At 25.4% G+C, this 20415-nt stretch overlaps 1 protein-coding gene across 1 annotated transcript; it reads right to left on the bottom strand.

Moving 5' to 3' along the window:
- Positions 1-6266: 6266 nt before the first annotated feature.
- LOC124940015 (cytochrome P450 76T24-like) lies at positions 6267-8270 on the bottom strand. Its single transcript, XM_047480492.1, has 4 exons — positions 8111-8270; positions 7548-8030; positions 7112-7408; positions 6267-6921 (listed from the first exon to the last, which is right to left on the bottom strand). Exons 1-4 carry the CDS (start codon positions 8240-8242, stop codon positions 6310-6312), a joined length of 1524 nt encoding a protein of 507 aa, XP_047336448.1. The 5' UTR covers positions 8243-8270; the 3' UTR covers positions 6267-6309.
- Between the last annotated feature and the right edge of the window lie 12145 nt (positions 8271-20415).

The following is a 20415-nucleotide window of genomic DNA, read 5'->3' as shown; positions in this document are numbered from 1 at the left end:
AAATGGTCTAAGTCGGCCAAAGCGAATGCAAGTCACTCAACTGTGACGAGTACTGGCTTTTGGAATGGTGTGATCTTATGCTTGACAATTTTTGCACGTTTGGTTCAAGTTCTTCGTCTTGTTGATGCAGACAAAAGCCATCAATGGGCTTTTTATATGGTGAGCTTCTACAAGAAAAAAAAAGATACCATAACAGCCCTAAAAAATAATCCCAAAAACTACGAGCCTATTTTGGAGATCATGGATACAAAGATGAAAGATAGATTAAACATCTCATTGCATTTGATGGCTTACTTATTAAATCCATATTATCATTATAAAAATCATGAGCTTTTATTAGATAGTGTGGTCTCAGTTGGGGTTATTAATTGTCTTGAAGTGATTTTACATAATGATTTTGATATGATGAATACAGTCATGAATGTTGAGTTACCAATTTATAAGACTAAAGGAGGAATTTTTTGGAAATCAATTGCAGCAAAAGGATGTGAAGTAAATGATGACAAGTTTGATCCAGGTAAAGAAAAAAATAATCTTCATATTAATTTGTTAATCATTTTATTTAAAATTATTAAGTCATTATATATGTTATTTGTTTTTCATTTAAGCAGCAATTTGGTGGTTAAATTACGGCCATTGGACTCCTAACATGCAAAGAATTGCTATAAGATTTTATCATTGACCACTAGTTCTTCTGGATGCGAAAGAAATTGGAGCACATTTGAAGGGGTTAGTAGCTTAAATAATTGAATAATAAATACACAAGCCTTTTCTATTTTTACTAGTTTTTTTCTTCTTCCTTATTATGAAACTTTTATTTCTATCTTTTGTTTGCATTTAGATACATACCAAGAAGAGGAATAGACTAGATACTTTCCGATTAAACAATCTAGTTTATGTCCAATTCAATTCACAATTATTGAATAGGAATAAGAAGGAGAAGGAGAGAAATGTTGATGTGTTACTTGATATTAATGAAAGTGAAGCACAAGAATGGCTTGTTGAGGTGGCTAATATTGATGATGATAAGGTTGGTGAGAACTTGACTTTTGAAGTTCGAAGAAGTCCTATGATGATAGAACTTGAAACTGATGATTTTGAATCTGAAGATGAGGAAAATATGGAAAAAGTTGAATTTGAGTCAGATGAAGAGCATGTGGTAGAATAATATGGAGAAGAAGAGTTGGTTTAAGAGCATTGTTCTTTATTTTTTATTGTGATACTTGTATTTAAAACATGGTTGGTTTTGTTATTGATTGTTAGCTTATTATTATTATTATGTTATTTTATATTACGCCTATTGTGATATTTGGACATTAGAATTTGAAATTTTATAATTTTGGTGTATTGTTGTAAGATTGTAGTTTTTTTTGGAAGTTTGTGATGGTTGAAATGATTGGAATCCTGTTATTCTCATATTTGGAATTTTGGAATAGATCATTAACTTAACTGTTGTAATTACATATTTAAATTGTTTGGTTTTGCTCTTTACTTGATTTTTGTAACTGATTACAGATTTATTGTTAAATTGAAGTACACCGCCTAGGCCCTGCTTAGGCTCCCGCCTAATCCCCTAGGCGTTAGGCCCAAGTCGGGCGCCCGACTGGCGCCTAACAAAATTTAGAACACTGCAGATCCCGATTCTAAAACTTTTTTCTGATCACTTGCAGGTATTTCAATTCTAACACCTAAAGATGATGTGGTTTAGAATTGTTATGCGAAACTGATGAATTCTCTTCAAGAAATGTCTGATGAATTCTCTTCAAGAAATGTCTAACACTACTCTTAAGATTATTCAACCACTAGATGGTATCAGGTATGTTTTTATTAAATTTGAGTTCGCCCAATGTTTCCTAATTAACAACGAATGTGAAAATCGTCGACAACGAGAACCTCTATGTGTTATCTTTATATCCTTTAATTTTTGCATTTATCTTTTCAATTTCAAATAAAGTATGAAGAAAAAAGTTATAAATTGGAGGACTAAAAGTAGGGGTGTAAACGAGCTGAGTTGAGCTTGAACTAGCCTTGACTCGAGTTCGGCTCGACTCGTTTTTTATTAGCTCAACTCGAGCTCGATCGAGCTTTCAATATTAAGCTCGAACTTTGCTCGATCATATAATCATAGGCTCGAGTTCGGCTCGAAAGGCTTGAATATAAATATATTTATATATTAATTTCTTATATTTAAAAAAATAATGGAAGTCAAGAGACCATTCATCGGACTGTACAACCCTCTGCGTATTTTTTCTTATTTTATGCCCCGTAACTCTTCCTCAGTCAGGATTTGGTTCACGTAAGAATGGACGTATTAGTTCGCGTAAGAATACACGTAGAATACATAAGAGAGTTATTCAGTTCAAGCAAGTTTAAGAATAATACTTTCAAGTCGTGTATTGTATTTAAGATGAACTTGAAAATATATTAGACTCTATTATATTTATTTTGAAAAATAAAACACTTTATAATGAAATATAAATAATTTTATATCTTGTAAAATATAATACATTGAGATTGTATATATTAAATAATATTCTAGTTTAATTATAATTTGTAATTAAATTAATATCAAATCTATTTATTTAAAGTATTATATAATTAATATATATTTTTTAATTTATAAATATTATTTTGTTATACCTTGATAAATACTTTATAGTGAAATAAAATTAGTTTTATATCTTATAAAATATAATACATTGAGATTGCATATATTAAATAATATTACAGGATAATTATATTTTGATTTGATTTTAAAAAAATATGTTTATGTTATTAAATTAATATCAAATCTATTTATTTATTTCCTTATAAGTATTTATATAACATATATCTTTTAATCTATAAGTATATTTTGGGAAGGCCATAAATAATAAGCCTATATATAGTCTTATGAGTATGTTTTAAATTTTGATTAAAAATTAAAATATAATAAAAAAAAAAGTATATGATTAGACTCGATCGAAAAAGCTCGACGAGCCATCAAACGAGTCTTACCTAAGCACAAATTCGGCTTGAATCTTAAATGAGTTGGCTCGAGCTCAGCTCAAATTCGATTTTAACCGAACTCGAATCAAACCTTGACTGAAACACTTACGAGCAACTCAGGAGCGGCTCGGCTCATTTACACCCTAACTAAAAGTATGGTGTCTATCTCTCAAACTTGGATATGCGTTTTACAAAATTCAAATGGATTTTTCCAAACTTCATCTAAAAAGGTATTCTATAGATACTCATTTTTTACTCCCTCCAAATTTATAACTTTTAAAAATCTTCAACCTATTTTTAAAATATATATTCTCTAAAATTTATAAACGTCATTGTATAGGATTAAAAATAAGTAATTAATTCGAAAAACGAAATTGTATTGAACCATTTTAGAATTAGTTAAAATTCAAACGTGTTTTAAAAATAGTAAAAAAATAAAAAAAAAAATATATATATATATATATATATATATATATATATATATATATATATATATATATATATATATATAAAAGTAATAAACTTAATAAAAATAATTAAAAAATTGTTATTTTTGACTGATATTTTTATAAATTAAGCCCAACCCAAAAGAACAGGCCAACCTCTTAGACTACCCACAGCAGGGTGTCAAATTTTTTCATTTAACACCCTGCCACGTCAGCTTAACACCTCTTTTAACACCCACTTTTTAACATGTCATACAGCAGCGTGTTATTCAAGGTATCAAAATTACTTTTTCACTTTCTCTCACTTCCACATCATTTAAACATATACATAATTTTATTTTTTTTAACCACAAACAATATTATTCATCACTTGATAAATCAAACATACAAATATTATTTAAAACGAAGAAGAAAACAAACACTCTAAACATTGGTAATTTTTTAAATAGTGTTTTTAAAACTCTAATCGAGAGTTGTTCCAAATTTATTCCAAATGTGCATGACAAGATCTTTCTTCAATTGAATATGTTGTGCTTTGTCACGTATATATTGTTGTGGAATATTAGGATGGATTCCGGTATTCATGGGATCTTCCGGACGTTCAATGTTTTGGTTCGAAGGTTGTATATTTGGGTTTTGAGCTTGATTTGGGAAGTAATTTGGAAAGAAGTTGTAGTTTTGTGAAGGATCCATGAAAGAGTTTGAAGATTTCAAAAGAAAGGTGATACAAACAAGGATGATAATATGGTAGAAATTTTTTATTAAAATGTATTTTTAAAATAAGAAAACTAAAATCAAAAGTAAATATTATCCTGCCACATGGCAGCGTCTCATTGGCCAAACAAAATTTGACACCCATATCAAATTTTGACACCCAAAATTTGATCCCCATTTTTGCCCCCTGCTGCCTCCCACCCTCCTCTTTTGACAACCCAATAACACCTCAATTGCTCCCCTGCTGCGGCTGGTCTTAGAAGGACCAAACCCAAAGAGCAGGTCTGCCAAAAGTTCAAAGGAAACTAATGAAAAACTAAGGGGCTTGTTTGGATCAAGAAAAGACTTTGGAAGGCTATTTTTTTCAGATTAATTAGAAGGGGATAATAAGTAGAGAAAGAAAACGGAGTTAGTCAATTGAAGGTCTCCTTAGGGCTTTCTCAAACAAATGTAAGTCCGAAATAATAATTGTAATAGAAGCTTAAATTTCATCCTACTATTTATTTGTTTTTTCTTTATCTATGTGAGATTTATGGGAGGATGCATTTCATACATTTTGAATGTTGACTATTCCAAATGATCATCAAATGCGACTTCAAATTTGTCTATAGTTATAATGTTGTATAGCTATTATGTGAAGTTATTATTTTAAAAATCTTATTTTTTATAAATAATAATATTAATTATTATTTTTATTTAACAATCTTAATTTTTATAAATAATTTTTTTAATTTTTTTAATTTAATAATTATTTTTTTTATAAATAATAATATTAATTATTATTTTAAAAAATATATATTTTATTTTATAATACTTACTTTCATTATTATTAAACCACTTATTATTTTTATTTAATAATAATAACATAATATTATACATATAAAAAAATATACAATTATTATAATTATAATTAATTATTTTAAAATATAATAATTAAGTTTAACTTATATTTTATAATGGCATAATTTCATTAGTAATTATTATATTTATGTATTGTTTTTTTAAAATTATTAATTATTCTTAGTGGTATATTTTTATATAAAATATTATGTTACTATTGTTAAATAAAAATAATAGTTAGTATTATTATTTATAAAAAAAATTATATTATTTTTGAAAAAAAATTATTAAATAAAATAAAAAATTAATAAAACAGTTGAAGAGACAAGCCGGAAAATAGACACCGGTCATTTTTCTTTTACAACTCAATTAAAAATAAATAAAACAAAACGTATATATTTTTATGGCCGTAACTGGGACAAAGAATGTCGGTCACAGAATATCCAGACATACAATTATTTTATGTTTTTTTAGACATACAATTATTTTATGTTTTTTTTTCAATAAATATTATATTTCTATCACTAGAGTTATATGTTTTATGTTTGGTAAAGAAAAGTGATGAGCTTTGAACCTTAATTTATTAATAGGAATGTAACATTTTGTCAGACACATTCACACTTAGTTGTTTAGAGATTATTTAAAGATACCACTTTCTTTTCATGTAAATAAAACATGTCACCTTTGAAAACTTGATTTCAGATTAATTAATTATATCATATGAATTTGAAAACAAATTATTATTTAATTCATCATTACCTTTTTAATTAAACTTATAAAAAATAATTAAAGAAATAGTTCATGTATATACAAAATAATGAGAATCTTTTAAGTATAATTACAAAAACGACGTGAAAAATATATAAAAATTTATTGAAACGCGATTAACTCTCTAAACTTCATTTGTACTATTATTATTATTTTCTTAATTTCATGTTGTGATTTCATTGATGAAACTTTCATCTTTTAATACAAGAAATTTTAATTGTTTTAAATAACTAAAACTATTTACACAAATACATTAATTAAAATTTAATTTTAAAATGGTTCAAGTGTGAACACTCTAACCCAGAAGTTTGAGTTTATGTGTTCTATCACAAATTAATTAATGTTTATAACTTATACATATAATAAAAGTACTATGTTATTATAATTATTTGCAAATATTAATAGAGTTGTGATAAAATGACTTATAATATTAGTTCAAACAAGATGTATCTCAAGTAATGAGACAATTGATCTATCAAAAGATTTTTATTTTAACTTGACACACCACTCAATTTTTAATAACTTAACACAACACCATTTAATTAATCATATATCAATGTTTAATCAGTGTTGGGACCGCGAGCAATGGAGTAGCCCTTCGGAGTGTGAGGCCAAAGACATCGTCCATGTCAAGGTTATCTATTGTGGTACCTCTTGGAAGCTTCCAATCGAAATGGTAAACCAATGACGCAATTATGAGGCTAACCATGCGTTGAGCCACGAGTATCCCAGGGCATATTCTTCGTCCAGAACCAAATGGAATGAACCCAAAATGTTGTCCTTTAAAATCCATGTTTGAGTTGAGAAATCTCTCGGGTAAGAACTTGTCGGGGGCTTCCCAGTAGCAGGGATCTCGAGCCATTGCCCAAGCATTTATGATTGTTTGTGTGTTCTTTGGGATCACGTAGCCATTAACTTCAACTTCTTCTTTGGAATTGTGGGGAATTAGAAGTGGAACAGCTAGCCTAAGCCTCATTGCTTCTTTAATTACAGCTTGTAGGTATGGTAAATTAATAATGTCAGCTTCTTCTATTTCTCCCTTTGGGCCAACTACCTCTGTTATCTCTTGACGAAGTTTTATCATTATGTCTGAATTCAAAAGAAGTTCCGTCATTGCCCATTCAACGGTGATGGATGTTGTATCAGATCCAGCCAGAATTAACTCCTACAAAAATATATAAAAAAAACACTAGTTAAGATATTAAGTATAAAAACTGATTTCTTATTATATTTATGTTCTTAAAATATTGGTATGAGAAGATTTGAATGTAGGTCAAATTATGGAAACTCATAGTTTGTCACAATCTTATCTTTCACATCAAATAATTGAAAGTAAAGTTGAGTTAGTTACTAACCAGTAGTAAGACTTTGAGCTGTTGAGTATGAAAGTTAGGGTCTTTAAGACTGTAGTCAATAAATGAATCCAAGAGATCACCATCATGATGTGTATAAGAAGAAGAAAGGCTAGAATCCTTCCTCCATTGCATCCTTTTGTTAACAAAGACATCAACCACTGCCTCAAGCCAACCATAAGCTTCCTTAGACTTGCGCCTCAGCCCTTGTGGATCCATTGTCTTAAGCCAAGGAAACACGTCCGCTATGTTAAACTGTCCCGCCACATGCATTACTGTTTTCACCGCCTTCATAAACCCCTACATCCATATATACATACATGTCGATCAATTCATTATAAGTTCTTATGCTCTACCATTACTTGAACTATGAGTCTTAAACTCATTAGGGTCGGTCCTGAAATTTAGGATACCTAATAGAATTTATTTATTTATATACCTGAATCTCTTTGGATTCATATTCTGCGACATTCTGCGAGAAACAAGTCTTTGACATTTGGTTGAGAGCCGTCGCGAAAGCCAAGTTTCCGATAGCAACTGGTCTCTCCCCTATAATCCCCGGCCCACCGCGTTGAGAGATCTCCTTCACGAATTCCACGAGCTCTCTAGAAGCCTTATGCCGCAACTCGACCAAGGAGTCTAACTTATGCATGTGTGTCAACTGAGTGTTCAATACTTGTCTAAGCATCCGCCACCTATTGCCGTAGGGAAGCCAAACCATGGAGATGTGAAAATTAGCTTGGCCTCTCGCAACGTCTGGTATTGCCCTGTCACATAAAACCTCGTCATGCTTCTGTAAAATCTCTCGGGCAATCTCCGGGGAAGAAACAACCACCGATGTGACAGAACCGAGCCGTAGGGACATTATTGGACCGTACTTTTTAGCCAGTCTCGCAAACGACACATGTGGCTTCGGCCCAACCTACCAGGAATGAATGTCTTCAAGGTCATGGGTTCGAATCAACATTAAAAAAGTATATATATTTACAAATATTAGCATACCTGAAAAAGGTTTCCAAAGATGGGCAGGCCAATAGGACCTGGGGGAAGCTTCCTTCTTCTAAAGTGAGAAAGAGCTGAACTGAGAAAGAAGATGAAGAGGAATGAGGAGAGAATCAAAGGAATAATATCCATGATCTTGTAATTCAATTGATTCTTGTTTGATGGCTGATGATTTCCCTTGATTGGTATTTATAGGGAATAATTCAGATGCAAGAAAACATTGAATATATATTACTGGATTGTGTTATAATTAACAAATATGTGTCACGAGACCCCCTAACAAAATAAATAATTAAATATATCCTCAACTTGCAGCTTCTAATAATAGTTGGTTTTTCGGTGATAACTTAAATCAATTAAATATGTTTTCTAACATGTGTTGAGATGTTCAAAGCTTACTTATATCCTAACAAAATATAACAACTAAAAAGGGGATAGAATAAATCGAAAAATCACATATAATAAAATAATTGAAGAGCACATGGTTGTTGTCTGGGATATTTACTAATAGACAAGAAAAATTTAAATAAACTTTAAAATTGACCAATGCATGGATACTTATATATATATATATATATATATATATATATATATATATATATATATATATATATATATATATATATATATATATATATATATATATATATATATATATATATATATATATATATATATATATATATATATATATATATATATATATATATATATATATAATAAGTTTGATTAAGCTTATTATAAACTTATTTCCTCCAAATATTTTTGATTTGATTGGAATCAATTAGATTATTGTTAGTTTATTTTTATTTTTTATATTTGAATAATATTTAATAATTAATATAATATATATTTAATATTAATCACCTTTTTTAATAAATTATTAATAATATATAACTCACTGTTAAATTATGTATTTATAAACTTAATATTTTTTATTTAAAATAATCACTTTACGAACCAATTAGGTTATGTCATCTCATTTTCTCTCTTATTATCTCTCCCAAATTCTCTTTCCTATCACTACTCATAAAGAAATTAGTTATATAAACAAATTTAAAATATTATTAATTTAGTTGTTTAAAATATTGAAGTTATACAGTTTGAAATTTTTACGTTCATCAATTTTGAAATTGAATTTAAAATATAAAGTGTTATTAGCATAGTTGATAAAAATGTTAAATTCATATTATGAGGATGTAAGTTCAAATTTTTGTATATCACATTTTTAATTTAATTTTTCAAGTTAGGTGGGTCAACCTAAGACCCGACCCAAGTATTCATTTACTCTAATATTTAAATTAATCAATATAATTCAAGACACTTTAAAATTAAGCATTATTTTATATATTATTACTAAAAACTAGGATTTCAAGAATTCAATGTTGGAATTTTAGTTTTATTCATTTTTGTCACTATTTACATGAAATAAACTACCAACTTTCTAAAGATAGTTAAAATACCGACAATTCGACAAATTCAAAATTCACATAAGAAAAATATAATAAACAATTAAATAAAAGGGTAAAAAATTATTAGTTAAACCTATACTTGTTGCCAACTCTAGGCTAATACAAGCTAGGCAGAGCATAGGCTACCTCTTAAAAATATTATATCATTTAACCACATAAATCAAACTAAATTATTTATATTAAATATAATAAAAATTATTAATATTTTGAATATTACATAAAATATAATAAGTAAAACAGAAAAAAGACAATTTTTAAATTTTTTCTTTTTTTTAGTACAGGACCACCTAAATTTCGGGATGGTTCGACTGGCCTATTCTGTTAAAGAATAGAATTATTAAATATCTGAATGATATAGTTATGCCCTACAAAAATCATCCGGTTCATTTCAAACCAATAGTCCAACAAAATAATTATAAGAATTGGGAGAGATAAATTCAAGCTACTCATAAAAATATAAAAAAATATTTGATTATATATAATATGTTTAAATTATCACGCAATCTTTTAGTGTAAATAAATAAATATATATATATATTAAATAGTTATATTGGAATGTATTTTTTATTATGATAATTGTAAAAAGATTAAAATAATATGTTAGATGTATTTTAATAAATAATTTGGATTGTTTGAAGATATATACGAAGTTGGATTATTAAGATTTAGGGTTTATAGTTTAGGGTTTAGAGTTTAGAGTTTATGATTTAGGGTTTAGGGTTTAAAATTTAGGGGTTAGGGTTTATAGTTTAGGGTTTACCGCACATTCACATAGCACCTATCTTATTTGTAAAGAAAGATAAAGAAAATATATTTTTCTCTTTCTTGCATGTATCATTACTCAAAATGAAAATATTGTCTAGTAACTGAAAAATTTTTTAAAATAAAATTTAGAAATTCATTAGGTTAATTTAAGTATTAAATTTTTTATTTAAGAAACACAAAATGTTGAGTTTAAAATATCTTATTATGAGAGGATAGTATGTTTATATAGGTTAATAGGTTTAATTGAGCTTATAATCCAAAGTGTTAATTGTAACTAATAAATTAAAACAATAAATTATAATTAGTACATTCAAACTCAATTTTTTCTATACATACCTATTCGAATAGCTATATTCTAAATCTCAATACAATTATCTTTATAATCTTAATATTTTTTTCTCACTCATCATTTTTTTTTAAATATTTTTATTCATTATTTCTCTTTTTCTATTTTTTTTATTATTTTATATAATTTTATTTAATTACTATACTTATAAAATTTAAATTTAAACATTTTTTTAATAAACAAAATCATTTAGTTAAATACACAAATTTAAACATATACATCTTTTCACTTTATTTATATATTTTATTTAAAAAAAATAATATTATATTATTTTTCTAAATAATTAATAATAGTTATTCAGATATTAACTTCAAAAAATAATTATTCAGATCAAAATATATATATATATATATATATATATATATATATATTGATTTCACATTTTCACTTATCACCAAATAATAATAAAAGGTTCATAATATTATATATTTTCTTAATTTTATAATATTTAAAAATGATTAACTAATTAAATTTCCAAACTTTTATAAGAAATAAATTAAACAATAAAATAAATTAGACAATAAAAAAAGAATATACAAAAAAAAAATTAATAATATTAAAATTTATACGAACTTATTTTTAACTAAATTTAAGTAATTTATTAATATTTAAAATTAAATTAATAAAATATTTAAATTATTTTAAGATAATAAGTTTATAAATATGCAATTAAATAGTTAGTTTTAATATTGATAATATATAAAAAAAATTATTAGAGGGATTAATATAAATATGAGAAATAATAGTTTGATGGAATTTGAAAAAGAGAATGAGATTAAAAATGTCTATGAGTGATTGATGAATGTTATCCTCCTTCACTCCCATTTATATATATATATATATATATATATTCAATCGAAATTATGCTAAAAATTTGTTTAAGAATTTGTTTATGAACTTTGCTTATAAAGAGGGAACTTAGGTGGGATAATATACACTAGTTAGTCGAATTATCAAGAGTAGTGATAGTGGAGGGAATTTGAGAGAAGGAATGATGTGTCACTATATCACTGTTTGGAAAAATGATAAAAGGTGAGGAAAGATAGAAGAAATAAAAGTTTTGTTATTTTTTTAGCCAATCAAAATGCTGCACGTCCTTCCCTTTAAAATTCTCTCAATTTCCATCCCAACAATCATTCTCAATTATTAATGTCATTGAATTTAAAGAAAAACTATTAATCATTCAAACAGCAATTGGCTGCTTATGAATAATTGGCCGCTTATGAATAATTGGCCTACTTTGGAAACATTTTGTATTTTTGTTATTAGATCCACCTGGTAATGAAGCGTTTTTGACAGGGAAACGCATTTATCTTTCGTCACGTTTTACTTTTTTTTTTTTGAGATATTTTATTATTATTATTATTATTATTATTATTATTATTATTATTATTAATGTCTTATTCGGTTTTGAGAAACGGGGTATTATTTAAACTATATTTATAAAAAAAAAAAAATTATATAATCCAATCTTTTAATAATAATATATATTGAACATTTATAATAATAAATAAATAAATTTTACTTATAAAATATAATAAATAAATAAATATATTGGTAATTTTATATAATTAACTGTATTTACAGTGTTCAGGGACAAGAATCAGAGTAAAAAAAATTGAGACAGGATATTATATCATCCCACCCCATTTATGGTCAATTACTGGTCAAACGGAAGAAAAACCTCTACAATTGAGATAGTTCAATTCGAGTGAAGTGGTTTAATTGTCATTCTTAAAAATTATATATATATATATATATATATATATATATATATATATATATATATATATATATATATATATATATATATATATATATATATATATATATATATATATATATATATATATATATATATATATATATATATATATATATATATATATATATATATATATATATATATATATAATTTTCGTTGAGTTTGATATTAACATTTTTTTTATTGTAGGTTTGATATTAACCATTTAGTTAATTTGATGAGATTCAATTACAGAAATATTTTCCTAGTTTAAAAATATGTATTTAACTAGGTTAGACAAAATTAATTTTAAAATATTTATTATCAATAAATGAAATAAAATATATTAAATTTGATTAAACTCGAAAAAAAAGTTAAAATCGATGTGAACTTAAGTTAGAATAAATAGTTTGAAGAAACTTAATTTTAAAATATAAAAAAAATATATGTCGATATTAAAAATAACTTTTTGTTTATAATTAATGATTATTATATACTTTTTAATTTATATTTTAAATATAAAATTATCTATTTTTATTCAATTAATACATAAATATGTATTTTTTGTTCAAAAAAATTAAAACTAAAATAATATGAATTATAAAAAAAATAAAAAAAATAAAAAAAATTCATCACAATTATCTAGAATATATATATATATATATATATATATATATTTAAATATGTAAAATAATAATAATAATAAACATGACTTCTTGTTCTGATGCAAAACAGATATTATTTTAAATTTGAAATGCAAATATTGGAGGCACATTAAATTTTGAAATGGGCAGATTGCATTTTATATTGGGTCATAATTGAGCTAGTCAACTCTGATTCATTAGTAAATTATCTTTTTATGGGTCAGTTTTGAAGACAAGCTTTCTCTACGTCAGGAGGAACAAAGGTGACGCAAATAAGACTTGCTTTTGGTGGGTGTTAATTAATGGACTTTTTTTTGTCCATTTGAATGCCACATTAATTAATATCAATTATTATGCAATATAGTTTTCTTTACAAATATTTTAGTTTTAGAATCTCACAAATGAAAAATCACCTCTAGAACAAATTCAATGGATTTTAGGATTGAATTCTTCATTTCTTTTATCATTGTTTATTTAGTTATGTCATAACAATTAGAGTATTTACTGAAATCATGGTGTAATTATTATTATGTTAATTCCTTAGATGTTTAGTTATTTATATAAGACAATTACCGACTAGCTCAAAGTACTAATAATAAGAGATGATGAAACTTTCTTTAAAGGAGCAAGAAATTAAAAAATCTAATAAATACAATTTTAACATAAATATATATATATGTAAGCACTAAATTTTACACATTCAATTTATAAATTTAAAAATAATTTTTTAATATAATGAAATCAATGTCAAAACTTAATTAAATAATTAATTAGATTCATTATTGTAATAATTAAATTTTAATTAATTAAGGAGGTTGGACAAAGAAAATATAAATAAAATAATTTGGGATAAATGTTATACTCATTTTATCTCAAATTAATTTTAGAAAATTAAAATAAAAAATTTGAAATAAATATTGTATCTATTTTATCCTTAATGAATTATTTATTAAACAAAAAAATTACAAAACAAAATAAAATATGTCATATTTATTTTAAAATCAAAGCCAAAATGATGAAAGAAAAATATTTTTCAAATAAACACTGAAGGTTAAATAAAAATATATATGTAATCATGTGTGGTTGAAACACAGGAGAATCACTGCAGTAGAAGTCACAGCCTACGTATAGGCGCTGAATCCTTATCCAACGCCTAGGAGTTGTTCGCGTCGCCCACTGCAAAAAAGTAAAGGTACGCCCGTGAAGCATCTGATCGACTAGTGCGCCGTTAGCCGTAACGCGACGAAATGCTCTATCGTAGAAGGAACGCGGACATATCGCCAAAGGAGCATCCCGCGTTCGGTTTTCTCCCAAAATGACGTCGTTTCTTCCTGATTCGTCGTCTTCCTCGCGACCCTGAGAGAATAAGAACATCAGCCATCTTTGATTTTTCAAAGATGGAACTCTGCCATTTCTCCACCTTTTGACCTCGTTCAAAAGTTGAAATGATCATCATACTTCAGTGATCATTTCCCCTAAGCCTATGATCGTAATCATTGTCTACACTAACGAATGACCAAAAATAGTGAAAACACTATTATGGTTGTTTGACTCAATGAAGCCCACTTGCTTCTCAAACCGACCTTGAAAGGCTATAAATACCCTCCCTTGAACAATTTTAAGGCAAGAGATACACTCTCAAGCCTCCAATCAAAAAATTTAGAAATATACCAATAAAAATTTAAGCTTCTGAATTTTCGAAAATTCTTTGTAAAGCCTTAAAGCTTGGATCCAGACATTCCCAAAGTTTCCCAAAGAGCTAAGAAGTATTCTCCAAATCTTAATAAGGTTTCAATCATCCTTTAATTCAATCTTTTAGTTTGAAATTGAAATTTGTATATTTTAGTTTTCACAGTTTCATATATTGTCTAGTTGTTAGATTCTTTTATTGGAAAACGATCATAAGATAATTTACAAGATTTCTGTTGAAGTCAAACCCGATCAATCAATCTAAAACAATCAATCTAAAACAGAAAATCCCAAATTTGAATTTGGAAAATCTTAAAATTGAGTTTTCTTTTTTTGAATAGGTCAAAACGAACAACTAGTGTTCATATTTTTGAACCAATATATCAAATGAAGTATAATGAAGTTATTGTCAAGCTACTTACGCTTCATCAAAACCTAAAATCAAAAACCCGATTTTTACATCAAAATTGTTTTGGTTGAATGGAACATCATCTAGGTCGAATGACACCTTGGGATGATGTTCATAATGATCTTGGGAGATTTGTGAAGCTCCCATGCCCATGGATAAAAGGATCCCGGCCTTAATCAAAACTGCAAAATCTGTAGTATTAATGTTCTTAATGACCGAGTAACCTAGCCCAAGTTTGATCAAGACCGAGAGATCCGACCGCTGATCTCCGACCAGGATCAAGAGGTTCGACTGTAAATTTTCAACGCCCAACCGAGTAATCTCACACCAGACTCAAAATTCCTAACCTAGGACCGAGGAATCTCGTACCCGACCAAAAATTCCCTACCCAAGATCGAAGAATCTCGCACCAACCGTGAATTCCCAAACCTATGACCGATAAAGTTAGCCTCGGGCTAACCCACGACATGTGATTTCCACACCCGACCGAGGGACTTAAACACCCCGCCTGAGGATCTCCGAACCCCAACCATGGGAATTCCACCCAAGACTGAGGGCCTTAGGCCCCGATCGATAAAAATCACACCTAAGACCAAGGACACCGGTCCTAGGGTCTTTTTGGTTGCACTTTTAATTTTCAATTTTTTTTATTTTAGAACCCAAACCATTTTCTACAAATCCGAAAAAAATAGAAAATAATTTTAAAATATTTTTTGGAATATTTTCACAATAAATATTTTTATATGGGTTTCTTTAAAATTTATTTTTAAACTTTAATGCATTTAAAATTGAGTTTCCTTTAGGTACATTCCTCTCTAATAACCATCATCAACAATAGGTATCAACATTTAAATATTGCTATTACAATTTTAAATACATGAAAACATGTGCATGTTTAGGAAAAAAAATATTAGTTAAAATAAAACGTTATATAATCAATTTTTAAAAGCCAAGATTTATATAGTAGAGACCGTTTTTAAAACGGGTACAAAGAATGAAGCGCAAAAGCCCTTTCTCGAGTATCACCAAATTACGAACCAAAACGAAACTCTAATTAAAAATACGTTATATACATTGTTTTTTTATTGATTTTAAACTGAAAATCAATTGACAATTTTTTTTATCAAATAATCTGTTAAATAAGATATTTTTAATTAATTTAAATGTAAGATTTCTTTGATTAAATTTTTATTTGATTATTTCAAATCTAATGATTATTTCAAATTTAATAAAAAAAATTAATTATTACTATAATCAATTTCAAAATACCAGAATTTGTTTTAACATTTTAAAATAATATATTATAATATTATTTGAAAAAGATTCTTAACAAGTAATTGATATTTAAATTTATCGAATTTCAAAATTTTCAGGAACAAAGATTTTTGTGGGTTAAAATATTGATTTAGGATAGGTCAGGTTTCAATAATTATATTTTGAGTTCAATTCTGATTAAGATAAAAATTATGAATTTGACTGGTTCATTTTTTAAATTAAATATATATCAGTAATAACATTTTAACTTTTAAATTCAGAAAAATGAAATATCTAATCAAAATTTGAACACTCTAAAATAAAAAAAATAGATAGGTCATTCAAAATATTAACTTAATATATATATATATATATATATATATATATATATATATATATATATATATATATATATATATATTTAAAATCCTAAATTAAAATAAATATCAATTAAAAACGTTTATAATGCTGAAAATAATAATATAATAAGATATTTTGTTTAAAAAAATATAAAATAAATAAATATTAAAATTACCATTCTAAACTAAAATAAAATAAAATTGAGAATTATAAAATTACACTAGTTCTAATTATAACTTTAATTCTAATTCTTAATCTTAAATAATATATCAAACTTATAAATTAGAATTAGACCTTCCATTCTAATTTTATGATTGGAAAACACACCAACATTGTAACAAATAATTAATATTTCATTAAATAATTTACTTTTGAACAAAACTCAAAACTCCTAAAATATAAATAAAATATGGAACAAACCCAAAGTGTTAGAGGACATAATAGACATTGGGCAAGGACCACTTCCCTTTCTATCCACGTTTCACTATTTTTTTTCCCACTATAAACATATTTTTGTTCACACTTCCAAAATACTAATATTCATCTCTAAAATTATTAAATACTTGAAATTAAATATATATATATAATTAAAATTAATAATATATAATTAAATAATTTAAATATTATATATTAAAATAATACACTTATTTTATTTTTATTTTATTTTATAAATATAATATATAATTAAAACTAAACATACTAAATTAAATAATTTAAATAAATATACATTACATCAACGTTGATTAAAATAAAGTTATATGAATATAATTTATAATATTTGTTTGAATTATTTAATTTTATAATATTTTTAAATTTTTTAAATTATTAATTAAAAATTATAAGTTTAATTTTAATTATATATATTATATTTATGAAACTGAGTAAATATACAAATAAATATAAATTATATAAACATTAAAATAAAATATATTCAGATAAATGAAGTTGTATGAATAAAAATGAATTCATGTCTTACTCAGCTTGTCCTAAAATAAAATTGAATATGTTATATTTAGAAAATTAAGTAAAGATAAAAATTAATTATTCAAGTTAATATATATTATATAAAAATATAAAAATTTATTAATAAAATTTTATTTTAATTTTGTAATAAATTTTATTTTAATTTTTAATATTTATTTTAATTATTTAATTTAATGTGTTTTATTTTATAAGATGTAATTATTAAGTGTAGATTAAAAAACATGTAATTTGTTGATTAATTAAATACTAAGAAAGAAATAATGGGATATAGTAGACATGATTAATTAAATATTAAGTTATTGCTTGATTTGGTGTTTTGCAAGCCAACAAATGTCATGAAGGAGAATTTTTATATTTGCTGATTTAAATCAAATGGATTTAAAAATGAAAAAACAGTCTTTCATGTGTAAATTAAACAATTATAAAGCAAATTGTGTGAGATGTTTTGTTACAAGATATATAATATCAATCAATATAAAAAAAAACATTAAAACCAAACAAAAATTTGGAGGAAATTAAGTGAGATCATGTTATTGGTTTAAAAATGAAAAAGTATAAGGATGAGAGTAAAGAGAATTTTTTTTATTTTTTCGACCAATCAAATTGCGGTCACGTCATTCCCTCATCCATAATCTCTTCCAAATTCTCTCATCCAATAATTTCTCATAACTATAGTAGGTATTTTAGCAAAGAATTAAGGATAATATTGAATTAATTATGTTAAAGCTAGTTGGAATGACGGTGAGTAACCTTGTCTTAAAATTTAATTACAAAAATATATATATAAAATGATGTACAAATAAATGAAATAAATAAAATATATGAAGAACGAAATCACCGATTGAGATGTTGATTCGAGGCATGTGCTTAGCAAATTTCCCTTAAAACATTTCCACCGTCTCCCTCTTGTGCTGGAGTTTATCAGATGCCTATCTCCCAGGGTACAACAAATCTAGTAGTGATTCAGCACCAGAATCACTACACAGCGAATTTGACTAACGTACTTGAACTATCACCGGGATCAAAGCAGAATTGTGTGAAACCACAATTAAAATGATCAATGGAATGTTTTTTTATGAAAAACTAAGAATTAAATAGCTTCTTGTGATGTTGAAAATTAAAACTAATAAATTTCATTTAGGATGATTGAAGGATAAAAACTATATAATTCTGTAATTATTATTGTGTCTTTAACATTGTGTGATCAATTGAAATGTTATATAAAGATAAATTAGACAATCAACATAATGATTAATTTTTTTAACGTAGGAATAAAATCATTTAATGCAATCAATTACATTTTCATGAATTGCATTTGAAAGGTTTCAACGTATGCATTTATCATTGCATTTCAATGAAAAATTCTCATTTGTATATTCTCATTTGCATATTCATACTAATTCCCCATTTAACTGACTCATTCAACTAATATTTAATCCAAATATATTAATTTATTTTTATGCAATAAAATGTATTTTGCAAATAAATTAAATCCCACTTGGATTAATGAAAAAATGCTACATTTTGCTATTTTTCTAATTTGGACAAATCCACAAATTCGATTTTATTCTTTGAACTTACCCATTCAATTTTTTTTTGAATTCTCATTTCCATTCATATAATGAAAATCATCTACATAGTCTATATTACAACAATGACAATCAACAATTTAGTTAATAAATTAAAATACCTAAATACTTTATATTTTACTTTTATTAAATTTTAAATATAAAAGAATAATTGGATATATATTCAAATAACCTGTATTTTTTATCTAATAATTATTTGTAAGAAAAGTCTTATTTTAATCGAAATATTAAAATATTTTATTTTATTTCTTTAAAATATTAAAATAATATTATTGTAATTTAAGCATTTAAAAATTCAAATAACTCAACGTCACATTATTTTTTATTTATTTATATTTTTACAAAACCTGTTTTTATATGATTCCAGGTTTTATTTTGTGTGCTATGGAGGACTAGTTTATTTTAAAGTTTATAGAGTAAATTCAGCACTATGAGCGGACCTATTTGATTTTTACCTAGATAAATATTCAATTTAACCATTTATAATCAATAATTTACCTAAGTGTAAATACTAGAATTTAACTTACCTAATTTATAAATATTAAAATAATTTTTTTAAATAAATAAATTCAAAATAATTAAAATCAAAACTAAACTAAGATTAAACAATTAATTAAATTAATTATTATATTAATTAAATTTTAATTAATTAAAACAAAGGACAAAAAAATAAAATAAAATAATTTGAGATAAATGTTGCATTCATTTTATTTCAAATTAATTTTAAAGGAGTTAAATAAATTAAATAAATAATTTGAGATAAATGTGGCATCTATTTAAATCCTAAATTAATTATTTATAAGACCAAAACTATTAAAAGAAATAAGCAAATGTTTATTAAAAGGAAGAGAGAGAAAAGCTCTAGAGATTTTAAGTTTTTGACAAAAATTCCGGCAGCAAATTCTCTCATCAAGAATACACGATTGGCACGAACGACACGATTTGCACGGTATCAAAGTTGCGGTTCACTTATTGTATTCACGTTGTTAGTTGATCAGTGTCGCTTGTCAAACGTGCGCACAACCTACACAATCGGTACGAACGACACA

The sequence above is a fragment of the Impatiens glandulifera genome, chromosome 5 (genome assembly GCF_907164915.1).
Source record: "Impatiens glandulifera chromosome 5, dImpGla2.1, whole genome shotgun sequence".
Taxonomy (NCBI): domain Eukaryota; kingdom Viridiplantae; phylum Streptophyta; class Magnoliopsida; order Ericales; family Balsaminaceae; genus Impatiens; species Impatiens glandulifera.
The sequence above is the reverse complement of the archived record's forward strand: the minus strand, read 5'-3'. Positions and strand labels throughout refer to the sequence as shown.

Coding starts and splice junctions, on each gene's coding strand:
- LOC124940015 (XM_047480492.1), bottom strand. CDS start 8,242: ATGGATATTATTCCTTTGATTCTCTCCTCATTCCTCTTCATCTTCTTT. Junction 7,409..7,547: donor ATGAATCCAAAGAGATTCAG/GTATATAAATAA, acceptor ATATGGATGTAG/GGGTTTATGAAGGCGGTGAA. Junction 6,922..7,111: donor AGCTCAAAGTCTTACTACTG/GTTAGTAACTAA, acceptor ATATTTTTGTAG/GAGTTAATTCTGGCTGGATC.